The sequence below is a fragment of the Emys orbicularis genome, chromosome 2 (assembly GCF_028017835.1).
Source record: "Emys orbicularis isolate rEmyOrb1 chromosome 2, rEmyOrb1.hap1, whole genome shotgun sequence".
NCBI lineage: Eukaryota > Metazoa > Chordata > Testudines > Emydidae > Emys > Emys orbicularis.
In genome coordinates, this window is record NC_088684.1 from 67,798,569 (window position 1) to 67,821,087 (window position 22,519).

At 40.7% G+C, this 22,519-nt stretch overlaps 1 protein-coding gene across 1 annotated transcript; it reads left to right on the plus strand.

Annotated features, from left to right (window-relative positions):
* Positions 1 to 1,358: 1,358 nt before the first annotated feature.
* BPNT2 (3'(2'), 5'-bisphosphate nucleotidase 2) lies at positions 1,359 to 21,998 on the plus strand. Its single transcript, XM_065398251.1, has 5 exons — positions 1,359 to 1,754; positions 13,655 to 13,811; positions 14,926 to 15,021; positions 18,755 to 18,916; positions 20,346 to 21,998. Exons 1-5 carry the CDS (start codon positions 1,359 to 1,361, stop codon positions 20,621 to 20,623), a joined length of 1,089 nt encoding a protein of 362 aa, XP_065254323.1. The 3' UTR covers positions 20,624 to 21,998.
* The last annotated feature ends 521 nt before the right edge of the window (positions 21,999 to 22,519 follow it).

Consider the following 22,519-nt stretch of genomic DNA (forward strand, 5'->3'; position numbering starts at 1 on the left):
ATGCTCAGTGCAGATATATATACCTAGTATTAACTGCACTGAGTACTTAGCTTTGACAAAATACCTAGTTTTGCCAAACTTCAGGTTTGGGAAAAAGCGTAACTGTTTTTGCTGAAACTTAAAAAACAAGCAAAATTCTTCATAAATTTGTGATGAAGACATACAGCTTTAAAAAAAAAATTGAAGCAAAGTTATGTAAGAAAAAAGCTAAAAATTAAGGGTTCTTCATATATACATATAAAGAATCATCAATAAGGAATAGTCCATTTAAATTAGCCAAACATTTACAGCCTGATCAGTCCAATGGATCCACATGGATCATTTTTAAGGTTTGGGGCCTACAAGTTTTGGCTAGTGTTAGCAAACTGACTATCGCTTATTGAAGGCTATAGCCACATGTATTTACATCCACTACTCACATGCACATACACACATGCAGTGCAAAAGTGATCACGGTGATCCAGTGATTTCTACATGCCGTGCCAACCACTCTGCTCCACTTTCACATCTCCACTCAGCATTCAGCAAGAAACTGTTGTTAGGATGTGACAGTTGGCTTCCTTGAAACTGGTGCCAGTGGTCAAAAATTCTTTTCAACACAGGTCTGAAGTGTTTCATCAGGGCAGATGGGGGGGTGGGCAAAGAGTGAATCACCAGGGGGCGGCTGTTTACAGGCATTGTTGCCAACTCTCAGCAACTGCTGGTGAGATCTGATGCACTTATTAAAACCCCTGCTATGTAATTACCTGAGCTCTGCTTCCATTTAATAAGAATCGTAATAACAGAAACCCGAAACCATGGCCTGGTTGTACCCTAAAGGCTCAAAGGCAAATAAAAGGAACTCAACATTTACACTTCTAGAAACTCAACCAAGCAGGATTCTCTTCGTGGGCCTGACTTGGATTTGAAGCACTGAACTCCCTGCACGCTGGACTTCACTGTGGCTTTAAGCCCCTCACCCCTATTTTAGGCCCTCCCTTCTCACCGCGTGGCCCCTTCTCTGAGCCCCTAGCCCCAGATTCCCCCGATGCTCAGGGATCAGCACGCTGCTAGCCTGAAGCCTACTTCGGGCATGCTCAGTGGGAGCCCCAGCAGCCTGCCACGGCGCCCCGCCCCAGCCTAACCCGGATACACACGCTCCGCTGCCTTTCACCTCTGCTCGCCGGGGAACGTGGAGCCGGGAGCCAGCTGAGCAGCGAGAGACGCCGCCGGGCTCCCTGCGGTTCCATGCGGGCGGGTGCTGCCTGCGGGCCGCTGCCGGGCTGGGTGTGGGGCGGGCGGGCCGCTATGGAACGCTGGTGAGCGCCCGCCTTCGGCCCCCGAGAGCCCGCTCCGTGCCCGCCCCGCCGCCCCCGGCCATGGCCCCCATGGGGATCCGCCTCTCCCCGCTGGGGGTGGCCGTGTTCTGTCTGCTGGGCCTCGGCGTCCTCTACCACCTCTATTCCGGCTTCCTGGCCGGCCGCCTCGCCCTCTTCGTGCTGGGCGACCCGGCGGAGCGGGCAGGGGGCGGACCCGACGTTCCTCCGGGCCCCTTGCCCGAGGGCACCGTGGACCTGCGGGAGCTGCTGGCCGTGTCCGTGCTGGCCGCCGTCAAGGGGGGTGAGGAGGTGAAGCGCGTCCGGGAAAGCAACGTTCTCAACGAGAAGGCGAAGGGCAAGACCCGCGAGGGGGCCGAGGAGAAGATGACCAGCGGGGACGTGCTGTCCAACCGCAAGATGTTCTACCTGCTCAAGAACACCTTCCCCAGCGTGCAGGTGGGTCCCACGCCCGCCCCCTGAGCCCCTGGTCAGGGGCCCCTTCCCTTAACAGAGTGAGCCACGTGTCTCTCAACCCCCCCTCTGCATAGCTGAACAGCAGCCCCCCCATGGGACTCTCTTCCCTGGCACCGCCTCCTTATCCAGCACACCCGTCCCTGATCATAAATCATTTGAACCGGTAACTCAGTATCCTGTAATGGCAACTTTCTGTTTGTTTAAACTGGGTGGCACCTGAAATACTTTGTCAGTGATTCTCAATCTTTTCCTTGCCAGGATCCTCTCATGCTAAGGTCTGAGCTGCACCCAAGCTTTGTACCGGTATAACTCTTTCAGTTAGGGGTGTGATTTTTATGTTTTCTTGTAATGGTTGTCCTAGTGTAATGCCGACCCCAGTTGTCATCTGCATAAAACCTGGGACCTCTGGAGCTTAATGCATGAGCTAAAAGACACATCTCTCTTGGCCAGTGTAACAGGCTCATCAATTCTAGTCACAAGAGGGGGATAGAGTGCCACACCAAGCAGGCCTGGGTTACACTAGGTCAGTAGTTCTCAAACTTTTTTTATTGGTGATCCCTTTCACATAGCAAGTCTCTGAGTGCGACCCCCCTCCTTCCCCCGGTAAATTAAAAACACTTTTTTTAATATTTATTTAACACCATTCTAAATGCTGGAGGCAAAGTGAGGTTTGGGGTGGAGGTTGACAGCTTGTGACCCCCCATGTAATAACCTTGTGACCCCCTGAGGGGTCCTGACCCCCAGTTTGAGAACCCCTGCACTAAGTACAACCCATAGTGTAGATGCAGTTACACTATTATAAAGATGTCTTGTACAAGTATAGTTTATTCTCTTTCCTATGTGGGATTAGGTGTACTAGTCTGAGGTATCTTTATAGTGGTATAACTGTGTCCACGCTACAGGTTTATGTTGCTTGAACTATTTCAGTGCAGTTAAAGCAGCACAACTTTCTAGTGTAGAAAAGACCTTAGCAATACAGTATAAGAAGAGCAGGACACCTTATTGTGATCCCCAGACTGAGAACCCATGTTTTATACAAATATAGTTATACTGCAAACAGTAAGCACGTTAATATGAAACTTCCAGTTTTAATACATTCTGCCCCAAAGTGCTATAAAGGCTTTTGTCTCTCAGTAGGTTGAATGAAAAGAGGCATATTATACATCTGAATTGCAGGGATTGGGGTGGAGTTGGGAAATAAAAAAGTTTGTTTGCATATTTTGACATAACTAGCGTAAGGTAGTACCACGTACTACCTTACATGTGTTGTCATAGGCTGATAAGAAAAAGACAACATGGATATGTCAAGAACAAATCATCCCAAACCAACCTAATTCTTTGACAGGGTTATGGCCTAGTGGAGGATGGGGGGCAGCTGTAGACCTGATAGATTTTGATTTTAGTGAGGCTTTTGACACCGTTCAACATGACATTCTCATAAGCAAACTAGGGAATGTGGTCTAGGTGAAATTACTATATAGTGGTGCACAAGTGGCTGAAAAGCTGTACTCTCAGATTAGAGTGGTAGCCGTGTTAGTCTGTATCAGCAAAAACAATGAGGAGTCCTTGTGGCAACTTAGAGACTAACAAATTTATTTGGGCATAAGCTTTCGTGGGCTAGAACCCACTTCTACCAATGTGATATATGCCATCATATGCCAGCAATGCCCCTCTGCCATGTACATTGGCCAAACCGGACAGTCTTTACGCAGAAGAATAAATGGACACAAATCTGACATCAGGAATCATAACATTCAAAAACCAGTAGGAGAACACTTTACTCTCTCTGGTCACTCAATAACAGACCTAAAAGTGGCAATTCTTCAACAAAAAAACTTCAAAAACAGACTCCAACATGAAGCTGCAGAACTGGAATTAATTTGCATCAGATTAGGCCTGAATAAAGACTGGAGTGGTTGGGTCTTTACAAAACCTAAACTTAATTTCCCCAATACTAATTTCTCCCTACTGTCACTCAGACCTTGTCAATTGTCTGTAATGGGCCACTCTCTTACCACTTCAAAAGTTATTTTTCCTCCCTTGGTATCCTGCTGTTAATTGATTTATCTCATTAGACTGACCTCACACTTGGTAAAGCAACCCCCATCCTTTCATGTATTTATACCTGCTCCTGTATTTTTCACTTCATGCATCTGATGAAGTGGGTTCTAGCCCACGAAAGTTTATGCCCAAATAAATTTGTTAGACTCTCAGATTAGTTGTCCATGGTTGCCTGTCAAACTGGAAGGGTGTATTTAGTGGTGTCCTTTAGAGGTCTGTCCTGGGTCCAGTACTAATCAATATTTTCATTTAATGACTTGGATAATGGAGTGGAGAGCATGCTTATAAAATTTGCTTATGACACCAAGCTGAGAGTGATTGCAAGCACTTTGGAGGACAAGGTTAGAAATCTAAACAACCTTAAGAACGTTAGAATAGCTACAGCAATGGTCCATCTAGCCCAGTATCCAGTCTTCTGACAGTGGACAGTGCCATATGCTTTAGAATGAATGAATGGAACATGGCAATTATTGAGTGATCCATCGCCTGTCCTTCAGTTTCAGCTTCTGGCAGTCAGAGGTTTAGGGACACCCAGAGCATGTGGTTGCATCCCTGACCATCTTAGGTCCATCAATGACTATTATTCATCACCCATGAATTTATCTAATTCTCTTTAGAGTCCAGTTATACTTTTGGCCTTCACGATTTTGAGAGGTTGACTGTTGTGTGAAGAAGTACTTCCTTTTGTTTGTTTTAAACCTGCTGACTATTAATTTCATTGGATGACCCCTGGTTTGTGTGTTATGTGAAGGGGTAAATAACACTTCCTTATTCACTTTCTCCACACCATTCATGATTTTGTAGACATTTATAGTATCAACCCCCATTAGTCGGCTCTTTTCTAAGCTGAACAGTGCCAGTCTTTTTAATAATTTTTGTTGCCCTTCCCTGTATTGTACTTTTTCCAATTACAAGATATCTTTTTTGAGGTGGGGCAACCTGAACTGCATGCGGTATTCAAGGTGAGGGCATGTCATATATTTACATAGTAGCATTATGATATTTTCTGTTTTATTATCTGTGCTTTTCCCAATAGTTCCTAACATTCTGTTAGCTTTTTTGACTGCTGCTGCAACATGAGCAGATGTTTTTAGAGATCTATCCACAATGACTCCAAGATCTTTCTTGAGTGGTAACAGCTATTTTAGACCCCATCATTTTGTGTGTATAGTTGGGATTATATTTTCCAGTGTGCATTACTTTGTCGCCCAGTCACCCAGTTTAGAGAGATCCCTTTGTAACTCTTTGCAGTCAGCTTTGGACATAACTATATTGAGTAATTTTGTATTGTCTGCAGACTTCGCCACCTCACTGTTTACACTTTTCCAGCACTGGTCCCAATACAGATCCTTGGGGGACCCTACTATTTAATTCTCTCCACTATGAAAACTGACTATTTATTCCTACCTTTGTTTCCTATCTTTTAATCAGTTACTGATTCATGAAAGGACCTTCCCTCTTATCCCATGACAATGTACTTTGCTTAAGAGCCTTTGGGGTGGGACCTTGCCAAAGGTTTCTGAAAGTCCAAGAACACTATATCAACTGAATCACCCTTGTCCAGGTGCTGGTTGACAAAGAATTGTAATAGATTGGTGAGGCATGATTTCCCTTTACAAAAGCCATGTTGTCTCTTCCCCAATATATTGTGTTCATCTATGTGTCTGATAATTCTGTTATTTAGCACAGTTTCAACCAATTTGCCTGGTACTGAAGTTAGGCTTACCTGCCTGTAATTGCCTCTGGAGCCTTTTTTAAAAATTGGTGTTATATTAGCTACCCTCCAGACGTCTGGGTACAGAGGCTGATTTAAGCGATAGATACATACCACAGTTAGTAGTTCTTCAATTTCACACGAGTTCCTTCAGAATTTTTGGGTGAATACCATCCGGTCCTGGGAACTTATTATTGTTTAATTTACCAGTTTGTTCCAAAATCTCCTTTGATACCTCAATCTGAGACAGTTCCTCATATTTGTCACCTAGAAAGAATGGTTTAGGTGTGGGAATCTCCCTCGCATCTTTGGAGTGAAGACCTTAGTAAGTTGGAGAATAAGTCTGAAATAAACAAGATGAAATTCAATAAAGACAAGTACAGAGTATTACACTTACAAAGGAAAAATCAAATGCACAGCTACGTGGGTGGTGGGTAGAATAGGCCAGGGGTCGGGGATGTCCTGTCGCCCGGCCCCACACCATAACTCCGAAGCTTCTCCCCCTCTTCAAAATTAGTATTTATTTGTTGTTCTTCAAACCTCTCCACTTTTCCCTTGGTAATTAGCTAACACATCACAGTATTACCTAAAACTTCATATACTTAGTTTAGGGAATGCTATACTAACATTTAGTTACCTTAGGCAACTTTTTTTAGGGGTAACTAATGGCTATATGGAATGAACTCCTGGGGGACTTCAGTCATGTCTTTTCTACCTGCACAAACTCTGAACAGTAGGAGAAGTCTTCTGACTGGTGATTGACTAAATGTAATGAAATATCTCTGGTAATGGGAATACCAAGTGACACACAATACACTGGCCATGTAATATGGGTAATAATCACAATCTTATGAATTAGTACATCAAAGATGTAGTAAACATACTAAGACACTTCTTCCAAAAAGCTAAACTATTACTAAGCTAGGAAGAAAATCTTTTTATATATATATATATCCAAACAAAAACACCAAAACAGACAAGAAGTATGCTAAACTTCAGTTCATTTACAGTTTTCTTCATTTTATCCCACCTCCCTCTTTTCCTGAATTTGTACATCGTGTTTAGACTCTTGAGGGAAGAGTCTTGTCTTCAGACAGATCTGTAAATTGTTTGCCATGCCCTGAGGGCACTCTTTTACGAAAAAAATGGTGGTTTTGTCTCTCTCTCACACACACGCAGCCCCCGCCACTTTCTTTTCCCCCCAATTCCACCCTCATTCTGGAATTTATCCTTCACTCCAGAATGAGGAGTACAGGATCAGGCCCTTGATGAGGGAATTGATGATAGATGGTGATACTGAATCTCAGCTTGATACAATTTTTTAAAAAAACCCTGAAGTTAGCCTCCAGTTCATGAGTGCAAAAACTTGAGGCATTGTTTTGATTAGCAGTATTAATGCTTTGAATCATCCCAGCATATTCACTTTAAAAGTAAATAGATATGCTTTCCTTCTCTGCCTCTCTACAGCTCTTAAAATTAAATTGAGGGAAGCTTGTATGTACAAGATGAAACATATTTAAAATAATTCTTTATACTGTTAACTCCTGTTTAGCAGTAATGATATATAAATTACAACTAAGAGAAGGTGAAAACTCCGTACAGTCTGTGCAAAAGGTTGGCACACACAGATGTGGGTGTAGATCTCAGCTGGTGAAAGTTGTCATAGCTCCATTGATCTTCAACCCGACAGTGTAGGTCTCTTTGTAAAATATTATGTCATGTTCCTTAGCATTGGTTTTTGTGGTGGTGGTGTGTGAAAGGCAGAAGCAATAGTAGGAGTTAGGTTGTCACAGGAGACTGAACCTGTTTTTTGTTGTTGTTTTTTTTTGTTTAAAAACAAGTGTCTTTTGTTATGGAAGCATTGGTTGCTATTACCCTCTGAGCTAACGGTAATCTAAATTTCCATTATAAACCCCACTATCTAATGCCACCAACTTTTGACTGGTGAAACCAATTTGTTTGTAAATTAATATGCTCAAAATAAGTTAGGAATAATATTTTTCTAGAGACCTTGAAAGTTGCTCCCACAGGAAAATTACAGTAATACTGAAAAGGTAATGAAGGTTTCTGTTCTTTAAAGAAACTGTGACTTGAGGGTATGTTGACACTTAAACTGCCACAGTGGCAAAGAAATAGACGCACACTACAGCTGTGGAAACACTTAGGCACACAAATAACTTCTTGCATGAGTAATGTTATGCAAGTGCCTGTGTGTTTGTGGCATCCCTTGCTGGGATATCTCCTTGTCAGTTAGCAAAGGACCAAATTTTGCAGCGAGGCAAGAAATATTGATATACCAAAATGATATACCTTTAATGCAAATAATTTTTGAGATCTGTTTTTATAGATTGTCTCAAAATGTGAAAATGCCATTTTTGATATTTCTACTGGAAACAGTTCTTTCCAGCAGGCAGGAGATTTGACTATGTGGATAATGATTCTCTGCACCAAATTTTTCTCTTCTGTAGCTAACAAGTAACTCTTTTGCATGGGTTCTTTATATGGGTAGTGATGATTCACTTGTTCAGTTAAAATAAAGTCAGGTTTTTCATGGTTATGTGGAGTTACACTTCCTTCATTAACCCGAAATAGTAATTCTCAGCATTATTAATAGGATGGATTATGACCAAGTAAAACTAAAATGTTAAGATTAATTGCTGTTGGTTAACACTTATGAAAACAAAACTCAAAGATACTGTTTGCAATAATTTTTTTTTTTTTTAAATAAGGCATTCACTACCAGGCATAAGTCAAGTATGCACTATTTTGGTTTTAGTGCTCTAAGGCTTCAATTCTGCAAAGAGAAGCATTTGGGCCAACCCCTATGTGAAGCTCTGTTAAAATCAGTGGTTCCCTACATGGGTCCAGGAATGCTTTTCTTTGCAGGAATAGGGACTTAAATCAAGTTTGGTGTACACTGAAAACTTACACTGGCAAAGCTACATCTCTTGGGGTGTGAAAAGCCCATACCCATGAGAGATGTATCTATGCCAACCTAACCTCCATTGTAGACAGTACTAGGTTGACAAAAGAATTCTTCCATCAACCTAGCTACCACCTCTTGGGGAGGTGGCTTAACTACAGCAATGGGAGAACCCCCTCCCATTGCTGTAGTGAATGTCTACACTGAAGCGCTACAGTGGTGTACCTGCAGCTATGTCGCTTTAGCGGATTAAGTGTAAGCATAGCCTCAGTCACAGTTTATTTAAAGAACAGAAACTTTATTACGTTTTCAGCATTATTGTAATTTTCCAGTGTTCAAAAATAGCCTAATTAGATAGTAGGAAATAAAGTGTTTGTCATTTGATCAAAGTAGACATAAGACCCAATGAGCCACTGTATTCCCAGCGGTACTGTCTACCCTGCACTACGCTACTTAACATTATAAAGAAGAAAAGCATGTAAACAGTCAGTACTTGAAGCAGAGTTTCTTGTTAAGACCTCGTTATCCATAGAAAAGGAAGAGTTAGACTTCCTAGTTATGGTATTTGAAATAAACATGTAAAGTGTCTTGGATTTCTGACACCTCTGATTTATAAATAAAAGCACTTGAAATCTGCAGGGGAGAGAAATCCATAGAAAATGTTGTACCTTTGTTTTTTTTCTCTTAGGAAAAAAATGTGCAGTGAGTCTCCATTCTATGCAGAATGGGGGAAAAAATCCACTATTTATACAAGTTATTCTGTTTGATGTCAGCTGGCTAAATTCACACCAGTTACAGTAGCAAAGTTAAATAGGAGCAAGGAGTAGCAATTAATTTTTACTATATGCTTCAGTAAGCCTGATCACCTTTTAATGAGGGTTATTCTTTAATATTTGTATTACAGTGGTGCCTTTATATGCTTCTCAGGACTGGTGCTCCCCGGGACTGGTTGCTATTCAGACATGAAGGCATGGTATGTCACAAAGGGCTTACTGTCTTAAAGCATAAAACATATGATGACATACAAACATTGCATTAAAAGAGGGTTATTTAGGTTGTAAAGTCACACACTCAAAAGTTAGAAAATGCCAGAATAACGGTTGCCAGTTCTGCCTCTTTGTGTTTATGCATTTTGTTAGTATGTGATCATATAATTAGCAGCCATATATTTTTCCACAGGGCTGCTGCCTTTTTCAGTGTATTCACTGGCATGAATTCCTCCAGTATATCTCAAACCTTAGCTGTAGCCACCCTACTTTTGCAGTCCTGAGCCTCATGTGAAAGGGAATGCAAATCATTATAGCATTATGAGTTATATGATTTGGGCAGTTACATTGTTGCAGTACTTTTGTGACATTGTCTCCTTTTTTGGCAATCTCCAGCAAGTACCTAAATAGAACAGTGAGCTAAGATATAAACCCAAAATTCCACTGACAGATACTGTCTTGGGCTTTATGCAGGCCCTCTGCACTGAAGTGAATCTCCCATTTAAAGCTCACTGAAGAAAATATATTAATTCAGGCCCTTAACATCATGGTGCAATATGTTCTGTGATTATCTTTTCAAATGTATTTAAAACTATTTTAGTTGGTATTTTTATTTTAAATTTCCAGACAGAGACCTTTGAGATTGAATTCCTCTGTCCATAAATGAGGAACAGCACAGAATAGTGCAAGCTTCTGCATGCGGTTTTGCCCATGTGCCTCAAATCTGATCTGATTAGGATGCCTTTAAGAAAGAAGATGGTGATTAAGGGCTGGTCTACACTGGGAGAGGGGGTGTCGATGTAAGATACGTCGACTTCAGCTACGCTATTCCCGAGCTGAAGTTGCGTATCTTATTTCGACTTACCTCGGGTCCTCACGGTGCGGGATCGACGGCCGCAGCTCCCCCATCGACTCCGCTACTGCCGCTCGCCCTGGTGGAGTTCCGGAATCGACGGGAGCGGGTTTGGGGATTGATACATCGCGTCTAGATGAGACGCGATATATCGATTCCCGATAGATCGATTACTACCCGCCGATTTGGCAGGTAGTCTGGACATACCCTTACTCTCTATGCCCATCCAATCCTGTCCTGTCTGCAGAGAAGTGGCCAGCTAGAGTGGTGACTTTTTTTGTGATGGGGACACTTGTCTACTAAGAAGTGAACAGCAGCTATTAACTATTTTACATAGGATACTGACCTGCAGGGAATTTAGAACAAGAAAGAGTCCAGGTGACAGCAACAAAGACTGTTACACTCCTGAGGTACCTGTGAAGAAAGGTTGGGGGGAAATAAAGTTTATATTAATTAGAAACAAACTGAGATTAAACATGACTGAGGTCATGCCTTTGCTTAGAAACAGTTTCTTATCACTGCAAGAGTTTATCTACTTCATCATATATGGGAGTGGATTAGCTACCACCATGAGAGCAGATCAGGGTTGGTGAGTGAGGGAATAAATGTGCCATCCTCTCTGATTGAGTTTTAAGGAGCCTTGGCAATGAGATTGTGTGCTTCAGGGAGCTCTGAACTGGGTCTTGCATTTATGTCCCTCATGGCTGGTAATCTGGAAGAAAACATCAGTAATCTCAGTCGGCACATAAAGTACTAGAATTCCCTCAACTGAGAGCTTTATGAGCCGTGCTATTTATTTATTCCTGTCTCTAGCTGCTTCTATCTCCCCCCTCTCCCTCCCCCCCCCCAGCAAAAAAAGAAATGAGAAAGCAACTTCTTGTGGCTAAGCAATTCTAGCATAATAGAGCATCTTCTGACTGTTTTGAGAGCATTCAGTCTAGCTTTAGGTGGTTAGTCCACTGATCTTGTTGGCTGATTTTCTGTTAGTGGACAAAGTTGGCATTCTTGTTGGTTTTGTTAGTTTCAACAGGGGCTTTTGAAACTGTTGACCATAAAAATCTTGATAAATCCTCTGCAGTTCCTGTAAAGGGTGAATTGGAGTGAAAGTGTTAAGCCTAATTTCTGCACATATGCCTAATTGGTAAAGGCTACTTTTTAAATTACAAGCAGGCAGTATTTGACTGAGTTAATCTGCAGTTTTAATGAAATAATAGTGGGATTTATATTTCGGAGTGCTTACTTACCTCCATCTGTTGTTTACACTTCATATATAGATAGATAACTTTTAGGATTTTTTTAAAATTCTCCTACTTTAGTTCCTATAATTAGGTTATTTATGGAAGCTTAATTTTAGCACTTTCAATCAATTTCTTACTCTTTTTTTCAAAGTTTAGCATTGTATGATGAGCTCATTGTGTTTGGAACAAGGAAACAATTTCTTCCTTAGAAATATTGCATTTTCCGTTAGCTGTAGTTGCTATCTTTTAAACTATAAAAATGTATTTCCTTAAAAAGCTGCCAGAAGGATTTGACTATTCACATACTTAATTATTATTATTTGTGTATCTTCAATTTTCTGTGTAATTGAGACTTCATAGAGTATAGCTGTAGTTTTGCTTCCCAAACTGGGAAAAATGTCTTATTTAATGCACCCTTTCATAGACAACTGGCTAATATTCAAGCATGTTTGGGAGGAGAGTGGGTGATGCAAAAAAAGACTTAATGAACTGTTAAGGAATAGCCCAGAGCAGGAAAATGAACCAGTGAGGTTCCTGTAATGCTTTATGCAGGCTGGACTGTGGTTTGTTTATTCAGATTACTAGATTCATCAACATGGATTTTTTTTTTTTTTTGGTATGCTTATGACTTGTCTTTCAATTCCAGCTTTCTGTTTTGCCAACAAATTATGAAAGAGAATGTCCTCAATATAAAGAACCAAGTTCTTAAGGCCTGGGAAGTCCCCTGTTGTACAGCTTTTTCAGGCCCAGATGTTTTGGCTGAATTTTCTGCTCGTACCTTTCTAGAATAAATTGCCTTCGTACTTCATGAGATTCAGATAAACCACAAATTCATTTTAAAGTACCGTATATACTCATTCATAAGCCAAATTTTTTTAGTAAAAAAGGGAAGCACTAGAGACGGGGGTCGGCTTATGAACAGGTATCGAGAGGGAGAGGTGGGACACAGCCCCTCCCCCCAACAGAGGGAGCAAGGAGAGGCAGTACAGCCAGCAGAGACAGAAGGGAAGAGGTGGGGCCAGAGTCTCTCCACTTCTGGCCGTGCTGCTCTCTCCCCAGCCTCTGAAGCAGCTGCAGCTCTGGGGCTGGCAGGCTGCAATTGCGCCGCTGGGCCCCGCCCCCCAGAGCAGGCTGTGGCCGCGCTGCCCGGTCACCGGAGCACGCTGCAGCCATGTCGCCTGGCCCAGCCTGCTGGAACATGCTGTGGCTGCGCCGCCCGGTCTGGCCAGCCAGAGCAGGCTGCGGCTGCACTGCCCAGCCTGCCGGAGCAGCTTCAGCCAGGACACTTTATGCCGGGACACTTTGTTTACTTAGGTTTACCTCCGTACCTGCGGACGCTCGAGGTAAACAAACCATCTCGGCCCACCAGCGGCTTATCCTGATGGCCTGGGAGCCAAAGTTTGCTGACCCCTGAATTATAGGGTCGGCTCATGAACGGGTTATAAAAATTTTCCATTTTTACTTATCCATCTTTGGGGGGTCAGCTTATAAACGAACTGGCTTATGATCGAGTATATACGGTAGTTTTGAATTTGTAGGTTGCAATTAAGTTGCCTTTTTTGTATAAGAAAATAATTGATAGGCTACTCTTGAATGGCTATTCGCCACTTTTAGATGTGTTTAGGAAGCTGCAGGGAAACGAGAAATTTGTATAGCAGAAGGCCGTTTTTTGTGAGGAGTGATTTCCTTCAAACTTAATCAGGAATGTTACTGAAGTGGCTGAAGTTTACTTTTTTTAAAAGTGGTTTATTTAATTCGCACAGTGAGGAAAATATCCTTAATAGCCGGGTTTATAGTTAAACACCATGATCTGAAATATGGGTAGCTTGCAGCAAAATATAGGAGTTCTACATTTTGGTCACTTGTCATGTATTCTGCGTTGTATATGGGCAGATCTAAAGGTTCAGAGGTATAATTTGGTCTCCAAAGTCATTAAATGTTTTGGGATTTCCCCCTCTCCCCTCCCCCACCCACATTGAGTTAGAAATTAAATTCCTCAAGGAGAAAGGGAAGGCTGTTAATTTCCATTATGTGCACAAATATTTGATAGATCCTCCTGGTACAACACTCTGGGTTAATGTGTCTGTTTGTATCATTTTTAACATAGATAAATACTGAAGAACACGTTGATGCACCTGATGAGATAATTTTCTGGGATCGCAGTATTCCTGAAGACATAAAGGAAAAAATACAGTCTAAAAAGGTCCCAGCAGAAAGTGTGACAGTGTGGATCGATCCATTAGACGCCACGCATGAATACACAGGTAACTGTTTTGTTTTGTTTTTTTTTTAAATTGAGCTAAATATTTAATTCTGATTTTTTTCCCTTTAGATAGGAGACAAAAATGTAATGTATTTTCAAGAGCAAGAGCATTTATACAAGAGTTGTTGTTTATTAGAGCTTTTGTAATTTTGCTGAACTACTCTTAAAAAGGAGATCCCAGGTAGATACCTTGGCCACAGCTGTTTTCAAAGCTTAGCACTGTGTTGACTCTCGAGCTAGGTGACACTAAAATACATCTGATGATATTTGTCACTTATGGTTGCAGTTGATTAATACCCATTTCTTATGCTTGAATAGCCAGTGATGCTATATTCTAAACAAATTACTTTAAATTCCAGTTGAATTCTCTGTTCCTGGGCTTGAATTAAGAAACGGACATGAAGTTAAAATGCATCACATAATTGTAAATCTTCCCCTTCTCCAAAAGACTCATGATGCTGCACAAACTATTTAAAATACAGTATAGTGGAGTTAAAAACCTAACCAATATAAACACAGGTAAGTAATTACAGCAAAACTAAACCAGTGGTTCTTTTCCTTGACAATATTGCACTGGTATGATGGTAATCATGTATGAAAATTCAAAACCTAGGAAGAACATTCAGCTCTAAAGTAAACAGAATGTAAAATGAGGTGGAGAATGGGAGGAATTTGTTCTGCCCAAATCTGCCACCTTCGTGTAAGAATCTTTTGCTTAATGACCAGGTGGCAGAATTGGGTCCAGTAGGAGCAGAGTGCACATCTACTGAACAATAGAAAGTATGGGAAAACTGGGGAGTTTTTACTCTTTATAATATTTAATGCTCTTTAATATTTTGGTAACTGTGGAATGACTTAAATCAAGATAGAACAAGGTCATATCTTTTTAAAGGATTGAATTTAAAACTCAGGCTGTTTTAAAGCTTGAAGGATAAGCTCTCTGTACAATCTATTAATTTACTAATGCTGTTCGGGTATTGTGTCAATATATGTAAGTCTATAAAGTCAGGTCTTTTTTTTGTTTGTTTTTTTGTGTGTGCTCTTAACCTATGTGATGTTGAGCTAATTAATTTGTCTGATTTCCTGGCCCCTTCCCCCTCAACCCCACCCCTTAGAGGATCTTCGACAATATGTCACTACTATGGTGTGTGTGGCTGTGAATGGTGAACCAGTAATAGGAGTAATACACAAGCCTTTCTCAGCATATACAGGTATCAGTATGCATCTCTCATTTTTTGTTTCTGCCATTTTCACTGACGTACAGTTAAAGTTTTACATTTGAGGGAGAATCTGTAGTTATAAATGGATACAATAATACTTAATACAGGAAAACAAAAATGTGTCATTATTACTTATTTATATTGTGGTAATGTCCAAAATCCTTAAGATTGGGGCATCCACAAAACACAGGAAAAAGTGATCTTTGTGGGGCAGAAGAATGGTACATGAAAGAAACATAAACCGAAAATACAGTTGTTGATGAAGCTCTTTCATTGAAACGTTAAGAACAATCTCTAAAGAAAATAACATTGCATATATAGGCCTCTGTTCTATCACCCTTATACTGAGTAGCCCCTTGCTCACACAAGCAGTTTCATTGAAGTCCATACGACTGCTCCCATGAGCAGATTATTTATTATCATGAGTAAGGGTAGCAAAATCAGGACCTTAATGACCTGGGGCACCTACAGAAATTTTTCCTATCATACCCCCTATGGCCCCAGCACCTCACCTGTCGAAGTCTGCGCCTTCCAACCCGGCGTGTCCAGGTGCAGTGTCCTGATGGTTTGGGGGGTTACCCGAGATGACTCTGGTGAATCACTAGCACCAGCTCACAGCAGGAGGGAACCCTGTCCGTGCCCACTCAGGGAAAACACTCCCAAGCCACCTGCTGCCAGCAACATAGGTGCACTGTTCTGGGTGCCCAGAGCCCCACTCTGTCCCAGTGCAGGCTAGCAGTTTACACATCCCACTCTTATATTCAAGTGCCCAGTCCCTTATCTTCTGGACACCTGCAACGTACACCAGTTCACTGCCTCCAGAAAAGCAATGCATCCCTGTTCACTGGTTTCACCTTAGTTCAACACACTCCTTAGCACAGGGTGTTTAGACAGGTTTGTAGTAAAACCACATTGAAGTTTATTTAACAGAGCTTGAGATAAAGATTCAAATAAAACCAAGTGTAAGGTTTTGGGAGCATAAGGTTTCAGGTAAAAGAAAAACATAAGACACAATCTAATAGCCTATACAAGTTACTTTCCTGTCTAGTAAGGTATTTCTCACCCAAAGGTTAGTCCTTGCAGCACTTGTTCAGACCAAAGAGCTGCCCCACCCCGGGCACGACAGTTGCAATGCCACTCACGCAATTTTGGCCCTGCAGTCTCTCCATCATGATGGCCAAACCTGAGTGGGCAGTGGGGTGGCCAGCGCTGTTCTTCCTCGCCACAGCCCATGCTATGGACCCTGCGTAATGTGCGCCTGACTGCAGGCACCACTGTTAATAACTATTATGCATCCATCTTTCACAATTTTAAACACAAGACTTTCTTGGGGGAAAATCTGTGTACAGTAACTCCTCACTTAAAGTCGTCCTGGTTAACGTTGTTTCATTGTTATGTTGCTGATCAATTAGAGAACATGCTCGTTTAAAGTTGTGCAATGCTCCCTTATAATATTGTTTGGCAGCTGCCTGCTTTATCCACTGCTTGCAGAAAGAGCAGCCCATTGGAGCGAGCTGGTGGGGACTTGGAACCAGGGTGGACCGGCAGCCCACTATCAGCTCCCCGCTCCTCTAAGTTCCCTGTGCGGCAGCCGCCCAGCAGGCTATCAATTGCCTGGCAGTTCAGCTGTCCCTACCCCCACTGCTATGTACTGCTCCTGCCCTCTGCCTTGGAGCTGCTCCCTGGAGCCTCCTGCTTGCTGTGTGGAGGTGGGGGGGAAGAGGGGTGCTAATGTCAGGGTGTCCCCTTCCCCCTGCTCCTGCACCTTGTCTCCACAGAGCAAGGGGAGGACATGACACGACAGGACTCAGGACGGAGGGAGCTTGCTGGCAGCAGCTGCTGTCTCAACTTGCTGATCTACTTAAAAATGCAGTGTACTTAGAGTGGGGTCAGTGTACTTAAAGGGGCAATGCTTCTCTCTCTCACACACACGGTGTCTGTCTCTCTCTGCCATGCCGTCTCCCCTCCCTCCATTCCTGCTGCCTTGTAGAGTGTGAGGCTACATTAACAATGTGTTAACCCTTGAGGGCTCAGCCGAGTGCTAGTTCATCATTTAGCAGTAAGGCATTCCCTGGGAAATATCCCACCCTCTTCCACCCTCTGACTTCACCACCTCAACCAAACTTCACAATCATCATTGCTGTCTACAGGATTAAATTGTTTGTTTAAAATTTATACTGTGTGTGTGTGTGTGTGTGTGTGTGTGTGTGTGTGTGTGTGTGTGTGTGTGTGTGTGTATATGTGTGTGTGTGTGTATATGTGTGTGTGTGTGTGTGTATATATATATTTCGTATATATATATATATATACGAAATATATATATATATACGAAATATATATAAAATTAGTCTTTTATCTGGTGAAAAAAATTTCCTTGGAACCTAACCCCCCCCTATTTACATTAATTCTTATGGGGAAACGCTTAAAGTTACATTGTAGTTATGTTCCTGAAAAATGATAAGCGAGGAGTTACTGTATTCCAAACATGCAGCACTCACATACAGAATCTCTTGACTCTGTTGAAGCACTGATTAGGATGGATGCGAGTTTAAACATACACATTCAAAGACAGGGTATTGCCAATAACTTCTGAAAGGCTCAAACAATAAATTAAGTGTTGAGTATATTTGAAGGAAATGTGTTTTATATTCCTGGATAGTTAAAACAGAGGCTGATAACATGTTTCCCTTAGGCCATACTGACCTCTAGAGTCCAGAGAAGTTATATAATAGCTCTGACTAATAGCACCACAACTAAGCTCGTTCAAATGAACTAGGTTTTCTACTTATTAGAATATTCAGTGTTGTGATTTTTCCCCACCTAAGTATTACATTCTTTAAATGAAAACTTTAATTCCAGTTGTTTATCATTAGCACTTTATTTTCACATTTATATGTATCTTGGCTTTTTCTGATGCACCTGCCACACCTATTATTGAAGAGCTGATTTTCTTTCCAACAAAAATTCTGTAATTGTAACTGGGAATTTACCACATTCTTTCTTTTTTTTAAAAAAAGGAATCTGCAAGGATAGCCCATCAGAAATCTTCAGGAATGGCATCCAAATAAGATTTTTTTAAAATGTAAAAATATAGTTAGTTGTATTACTCAAGATTAGGGATTGTGGAGGGTAACTTTCCAAACTGGAAATGCCATAACCCTTTGTTTTGTCATGATCCTGCTCTACCACATAGATATAAATCAATAAGGGGGAGCCATATTTAAAGATTACAGGTTAGTTCAGTCTCTGCCCACATAGTCTCAGCCTCTCTCCTGTGCTGAAATCACCAAATAAATGTCAAATTGTAATGGCTTTTGGACACAGCCTATCAAGGGATGGTTTTGAACCAGTAATCTAGAAGTGGAAGGCTATGCATACTGAATTCAGTCTCCTGAATCAATCAATGTTTTCTGAAAATAAACATGTTCATATTCTTCTCTCGATCTGAAAGATGACAGTATTTTGTTGAATGATGGGAAGGAAATAAAAGGTAAAATTTCACAATCCATTTGAAATGTAGTCAATTTAAAAGAATGAGCTAAAGGAATTTCAGGTAATATCTACATTACATCTGCCCCTGAATCTCCCTGTGAATTTTACAATCACTTTTTTCCAGTTTTACAATATTTTATCTATTATGAAAGATTACAGTTGAACCTAACTAGACATAAAGTGTTCTAAAATGCACTAAAACCCACTAATGGAATGTATGTTTCCTTTGCAGCGTGGGCAATGGTGGATGGTGGGTCAAATATAAAAGCTCGTTCCTCCTACAGTGAGAGAACTCCAAGAATTATTGTGTCCCGCTCTCATGCAGGAAAAGTAGAACAGGTAGCACGGCAAACATTTGGAAATAAAACTGTGATCATCCCAGCAGGTGGAGCAGGTTTGTTACCTTTAAGCATTCCAGACATTTTATTGCTTGTGGATTACTTAGTAAGGAAATAGTTATTAACTGGAGAAGTGACCAAAAACAAGTAACTTGCAGCAGAAGTACTGTACTTCATGCACCTAGAACCCAAATTTAAACCTATTTCAGATTGTGGGATGGGAACTGAGTGACTAAAAGCACTGGTTAGTTGGCAGGAAAAGGAGTAAGTACCCAAATATTAGGCACAACATGAAACAAAGGAAAAGAGAGTACTGGGTACATTGAGAGAGGAGCATTTTGGGTGACTTTTGCTCTATGCCAAACATTAGAAAAGATCAGAGTGAAAGTGGCTGCTATGTTAAGAAAAGGCTGATAATCATGAACAGAAACAGGAGTTGTTGCACTGTTTTACTGGCGTGAGAAAACAATAAAAAGATAATATAGCTTCAGATGTACACTCTGAAAATTTTAAGAAAAAGGAGTTCAGTGATTTAAGAATCTAATAGTCAGTTCCAGGAGTGATCTAACTACAAGCAAACAAATTGGTTGGAGGGATTTTTATATTAAATGTCTTGGCAAAATTGGTTCATGGCATAGGCGGAGTGTGCCTATATGAAGGGGGAAGCACAAGTGTGAAGTAATTACCCACTTCAAGATCCTGCAAAATGCAGGTAATTTCTGAATTTCACAAAAGGGCATCTTCCAATTTTGTATGGACAGCTATATCTGTTTTTTTTTTTGTTTTTTTAGAAAGGATGCAGTTAATAATATCTCATGTTGATGAGCTGTCATGGGTAAGAGAATGAGTCTAAAGAAGTTGGGTTCTGGTTAGCAGGAAAGATGAAAGTTTAATTGGTATAGCAGATATTCCATTCCATTTGGCAGCATATAAAAAGGGGGAAAGGTTTAGCAAGAATGAAGAGGATGGACTGTACTGTGAAATGAGTGAGTAGGGAGCTTTGTAAAAGAATGAAGTCAATCAATAAAATGAAGAAAACTGATTACATGCAAAGATTTTTATGAACTGGAAATATGTTTGATATGCATGCCAGCTAGAATTAACAAAATGGTGCATTTGGGAGTAAAGTGGAGATAAGTGATACAATTGTGGTAAAGCAAACAAGCCCAAGAGTGAAACACTATCATTTAGTTAAATGCATACACAATCTGATTCTGTTGATGTATCTGACAAACCAGCAGAGGATGGTGAAAAGGAAATGATCATGGGCAAAATGGGTGTGTTGTAGTGGAAAAATCTTGATTTCAGCACCTTGCAGGAAGTGTAACAGAAGGTGAAGGTTTCTGCTGTATTCACCGTTACATTCTCAACTAACATGACACAGTTAACAAAATCATTTTAGTAATTGCTAATAAATGCCATTATTTTGTGATGAATTAGGAAAGTTGAAGTTTTCATTAACTGATTTACCTTTCTAATCTTTAGGCTATAAAGTTTTAGCCCTCCTTGATGTGCCTGACAAGAAACAAGAAAAAGCTGATGTATATATTCATGTGACATACATCAAGAAATGGGATATATGTGCCGGGAATGCCGTGCTGAAAGCATTGGGTGGTCATATGACTACCCTGACTGGTGAAGAAATCAGTTATACTGGTTCAGATGGCAATGAGGGGGGACTCCTAGCCAGTATCAATGTGGATCATCAAGCGTTGGTTGACAAACTCCCAGATCTGGAGAAGGCATCACATAAACAAACATAACTGCTGAGGAGTACACACATGGTTCTGCAGCCTCAAAATGTTCAGCCTAAGGAAACGGGCATGAGAAGAGCCTGCTACGGGACTAGGCACTGAGAGCCAAGGCCACTCAGTGTTTTCTGGGGGATTACATATAGCATCGGGCTTCTTCATTGGTGGTGGTTACAAATTCAGAATTAGGAAGGCGACTGAACTGTCTCATGCCATCTTTTATCTTTTGATACGTTTCCATACAGTTATACTCAAGGTGCATATACAGTATATATTTTGTGAATATAGGCAAACTAAAAGAAAATCCAGATGGGTACTTATAATAATCTAAGTGGTACTTTTCATATGGATTCTTGGGACACATCACATTGTTACAGTATTGTAGCCGCCCCATCTTGAATCAGGTAGAAGAAAGGATTGATTTATGTAGTCACTTGATAATCCATCTAGCAGGAAATCTATGACCATGTGTTCAATATTCCCTTGGATAAAAAGCACAAGTTGCAGACACATTTGTGTCTGCTTTCAACAGTTCCTCTGACAGAACAGTATTTTTGAATGATCAGACATGTTCTGTACTAGTTTGCTGATATTTTTTCTGAAAACTTAAACCAGTTTAATTCACGTGAGAAAATCATGAATATTGGTGGTTTATTAATCAGTGTAATTATTTCTGTATATCTTTTAAAAAGAAAATAAGTAAGTGATTCCTTGTGTGGGTTTTTAACAAACTCTTGTCCTTGATTTCCGTTTGCAATGTTAAAGGTGCATGCTAGATTTTTCTCTAATGTGAGATTAGTTCAGTGTTTGTCCCTGTAGAAGCAGCCTCCTTTCCTTTAATGTCTTTTTGTTTACTAAGTTACTTAGCAAACACATACGACAGAGTTGTTGGCAACAGTAAGTAGGTGGTTTAGCTTACAATATGGATTTAAACTAGCAGTTTTTTAGAATTCCAAAATTAACTTGCTGGCTTCTTAAAGGTTGTCTTGTATGAATTCCCTTCAAAAGATGTACTCTTTCCTTCTTCGCTGTAAGCACTCTAATTCTGAACAGTCTGTGGCCACATGTTCACCTTGTAAGTTCACCATGGAATTTAGCTCTGCATTAAATTACAACATTTTCCCATAACCCAAAATGGGTTTGGGAAATTTTTGGGGACCTGTGGGATTGCTGTACCTCAGTTTGAAATAGGACACTTTTTAATTAATTCCACTTCCGAGTTTTAGCCCAGTTCATATGGGACAAAACACTAGCCCTTTGAGGTCAGATAACAAATAGCTGCACCACTAAAATCTGTGGGCCTTTCTCTTCTGAAAATGTAACTGTGTAACTGGGAGTCTTCTTAGAGAGGTGGAAGAATAATATTTAATAAAGCAAGTTAAAATGTACTTTTTTTTTTTTTTTTTTAGTACATGTGGGTGTCTCATCATCTCAAGGAAGCTAAAAGTTTCATTTAAACATAAATCTTTTTTTTTCAGTTCTATGTTTATTCAGTGCAAGTATAGACCATTTATGCAAAATTTATATTCCCCTGGTAAAAATTTTAATCTTCACTCCAATAATCATCCATGTGGTAAAAGGAGGGTGACACTGCCTACAAAATAACTTTATAGTTCTTCTTAAATCAAGAGCCTAAATACATCAATGACTTCCTTATGTTACAAAATAAAAGAAATATGCTCCTTTTCAGTGGGCAGATTTATTCTGCACAATTAAACTTCACTGAAGAACTAAAGTCAACGATTTAGCAAGGCTTTAGTAAGATTATTTTGCAGGAGTACAATGTATTTTTTTTCTCCTTCTGTCTACTTTAAAACTACTTGGGGCCTGATTAAAAAGATAGCTCTTTTACTACTAATTAAAGAACAAGGGTTAAATTTAATCCTAGAAATAGCTGTAGTTAGCACA

Excerpts from the sequence above, each read along its gene's own strand:
- BPNT2 (XM_065398251.1), top strand. The coding sequence starts at position 1,359 with ATGGCCCCCATGGGGATCCGCCTCTCCCCGCTGGGGGTGGCCGTGTTC. Across the intron at positions 1,755-13,654 it reads ACACCTTCCCCAGCGTGCAG|ATAAATACTGAAGAACACGT; the intron begins GTGGGTCCCACG and ends TTTTTAACATAG. Across the intron at positions 15,022-18,754 it reads GCCTTTCTCAGCATATACAG|CGTGGGCAATGGTGGATGGT; the intron begins GTATCAGTATGC and ends TTTCCTTTGCAG.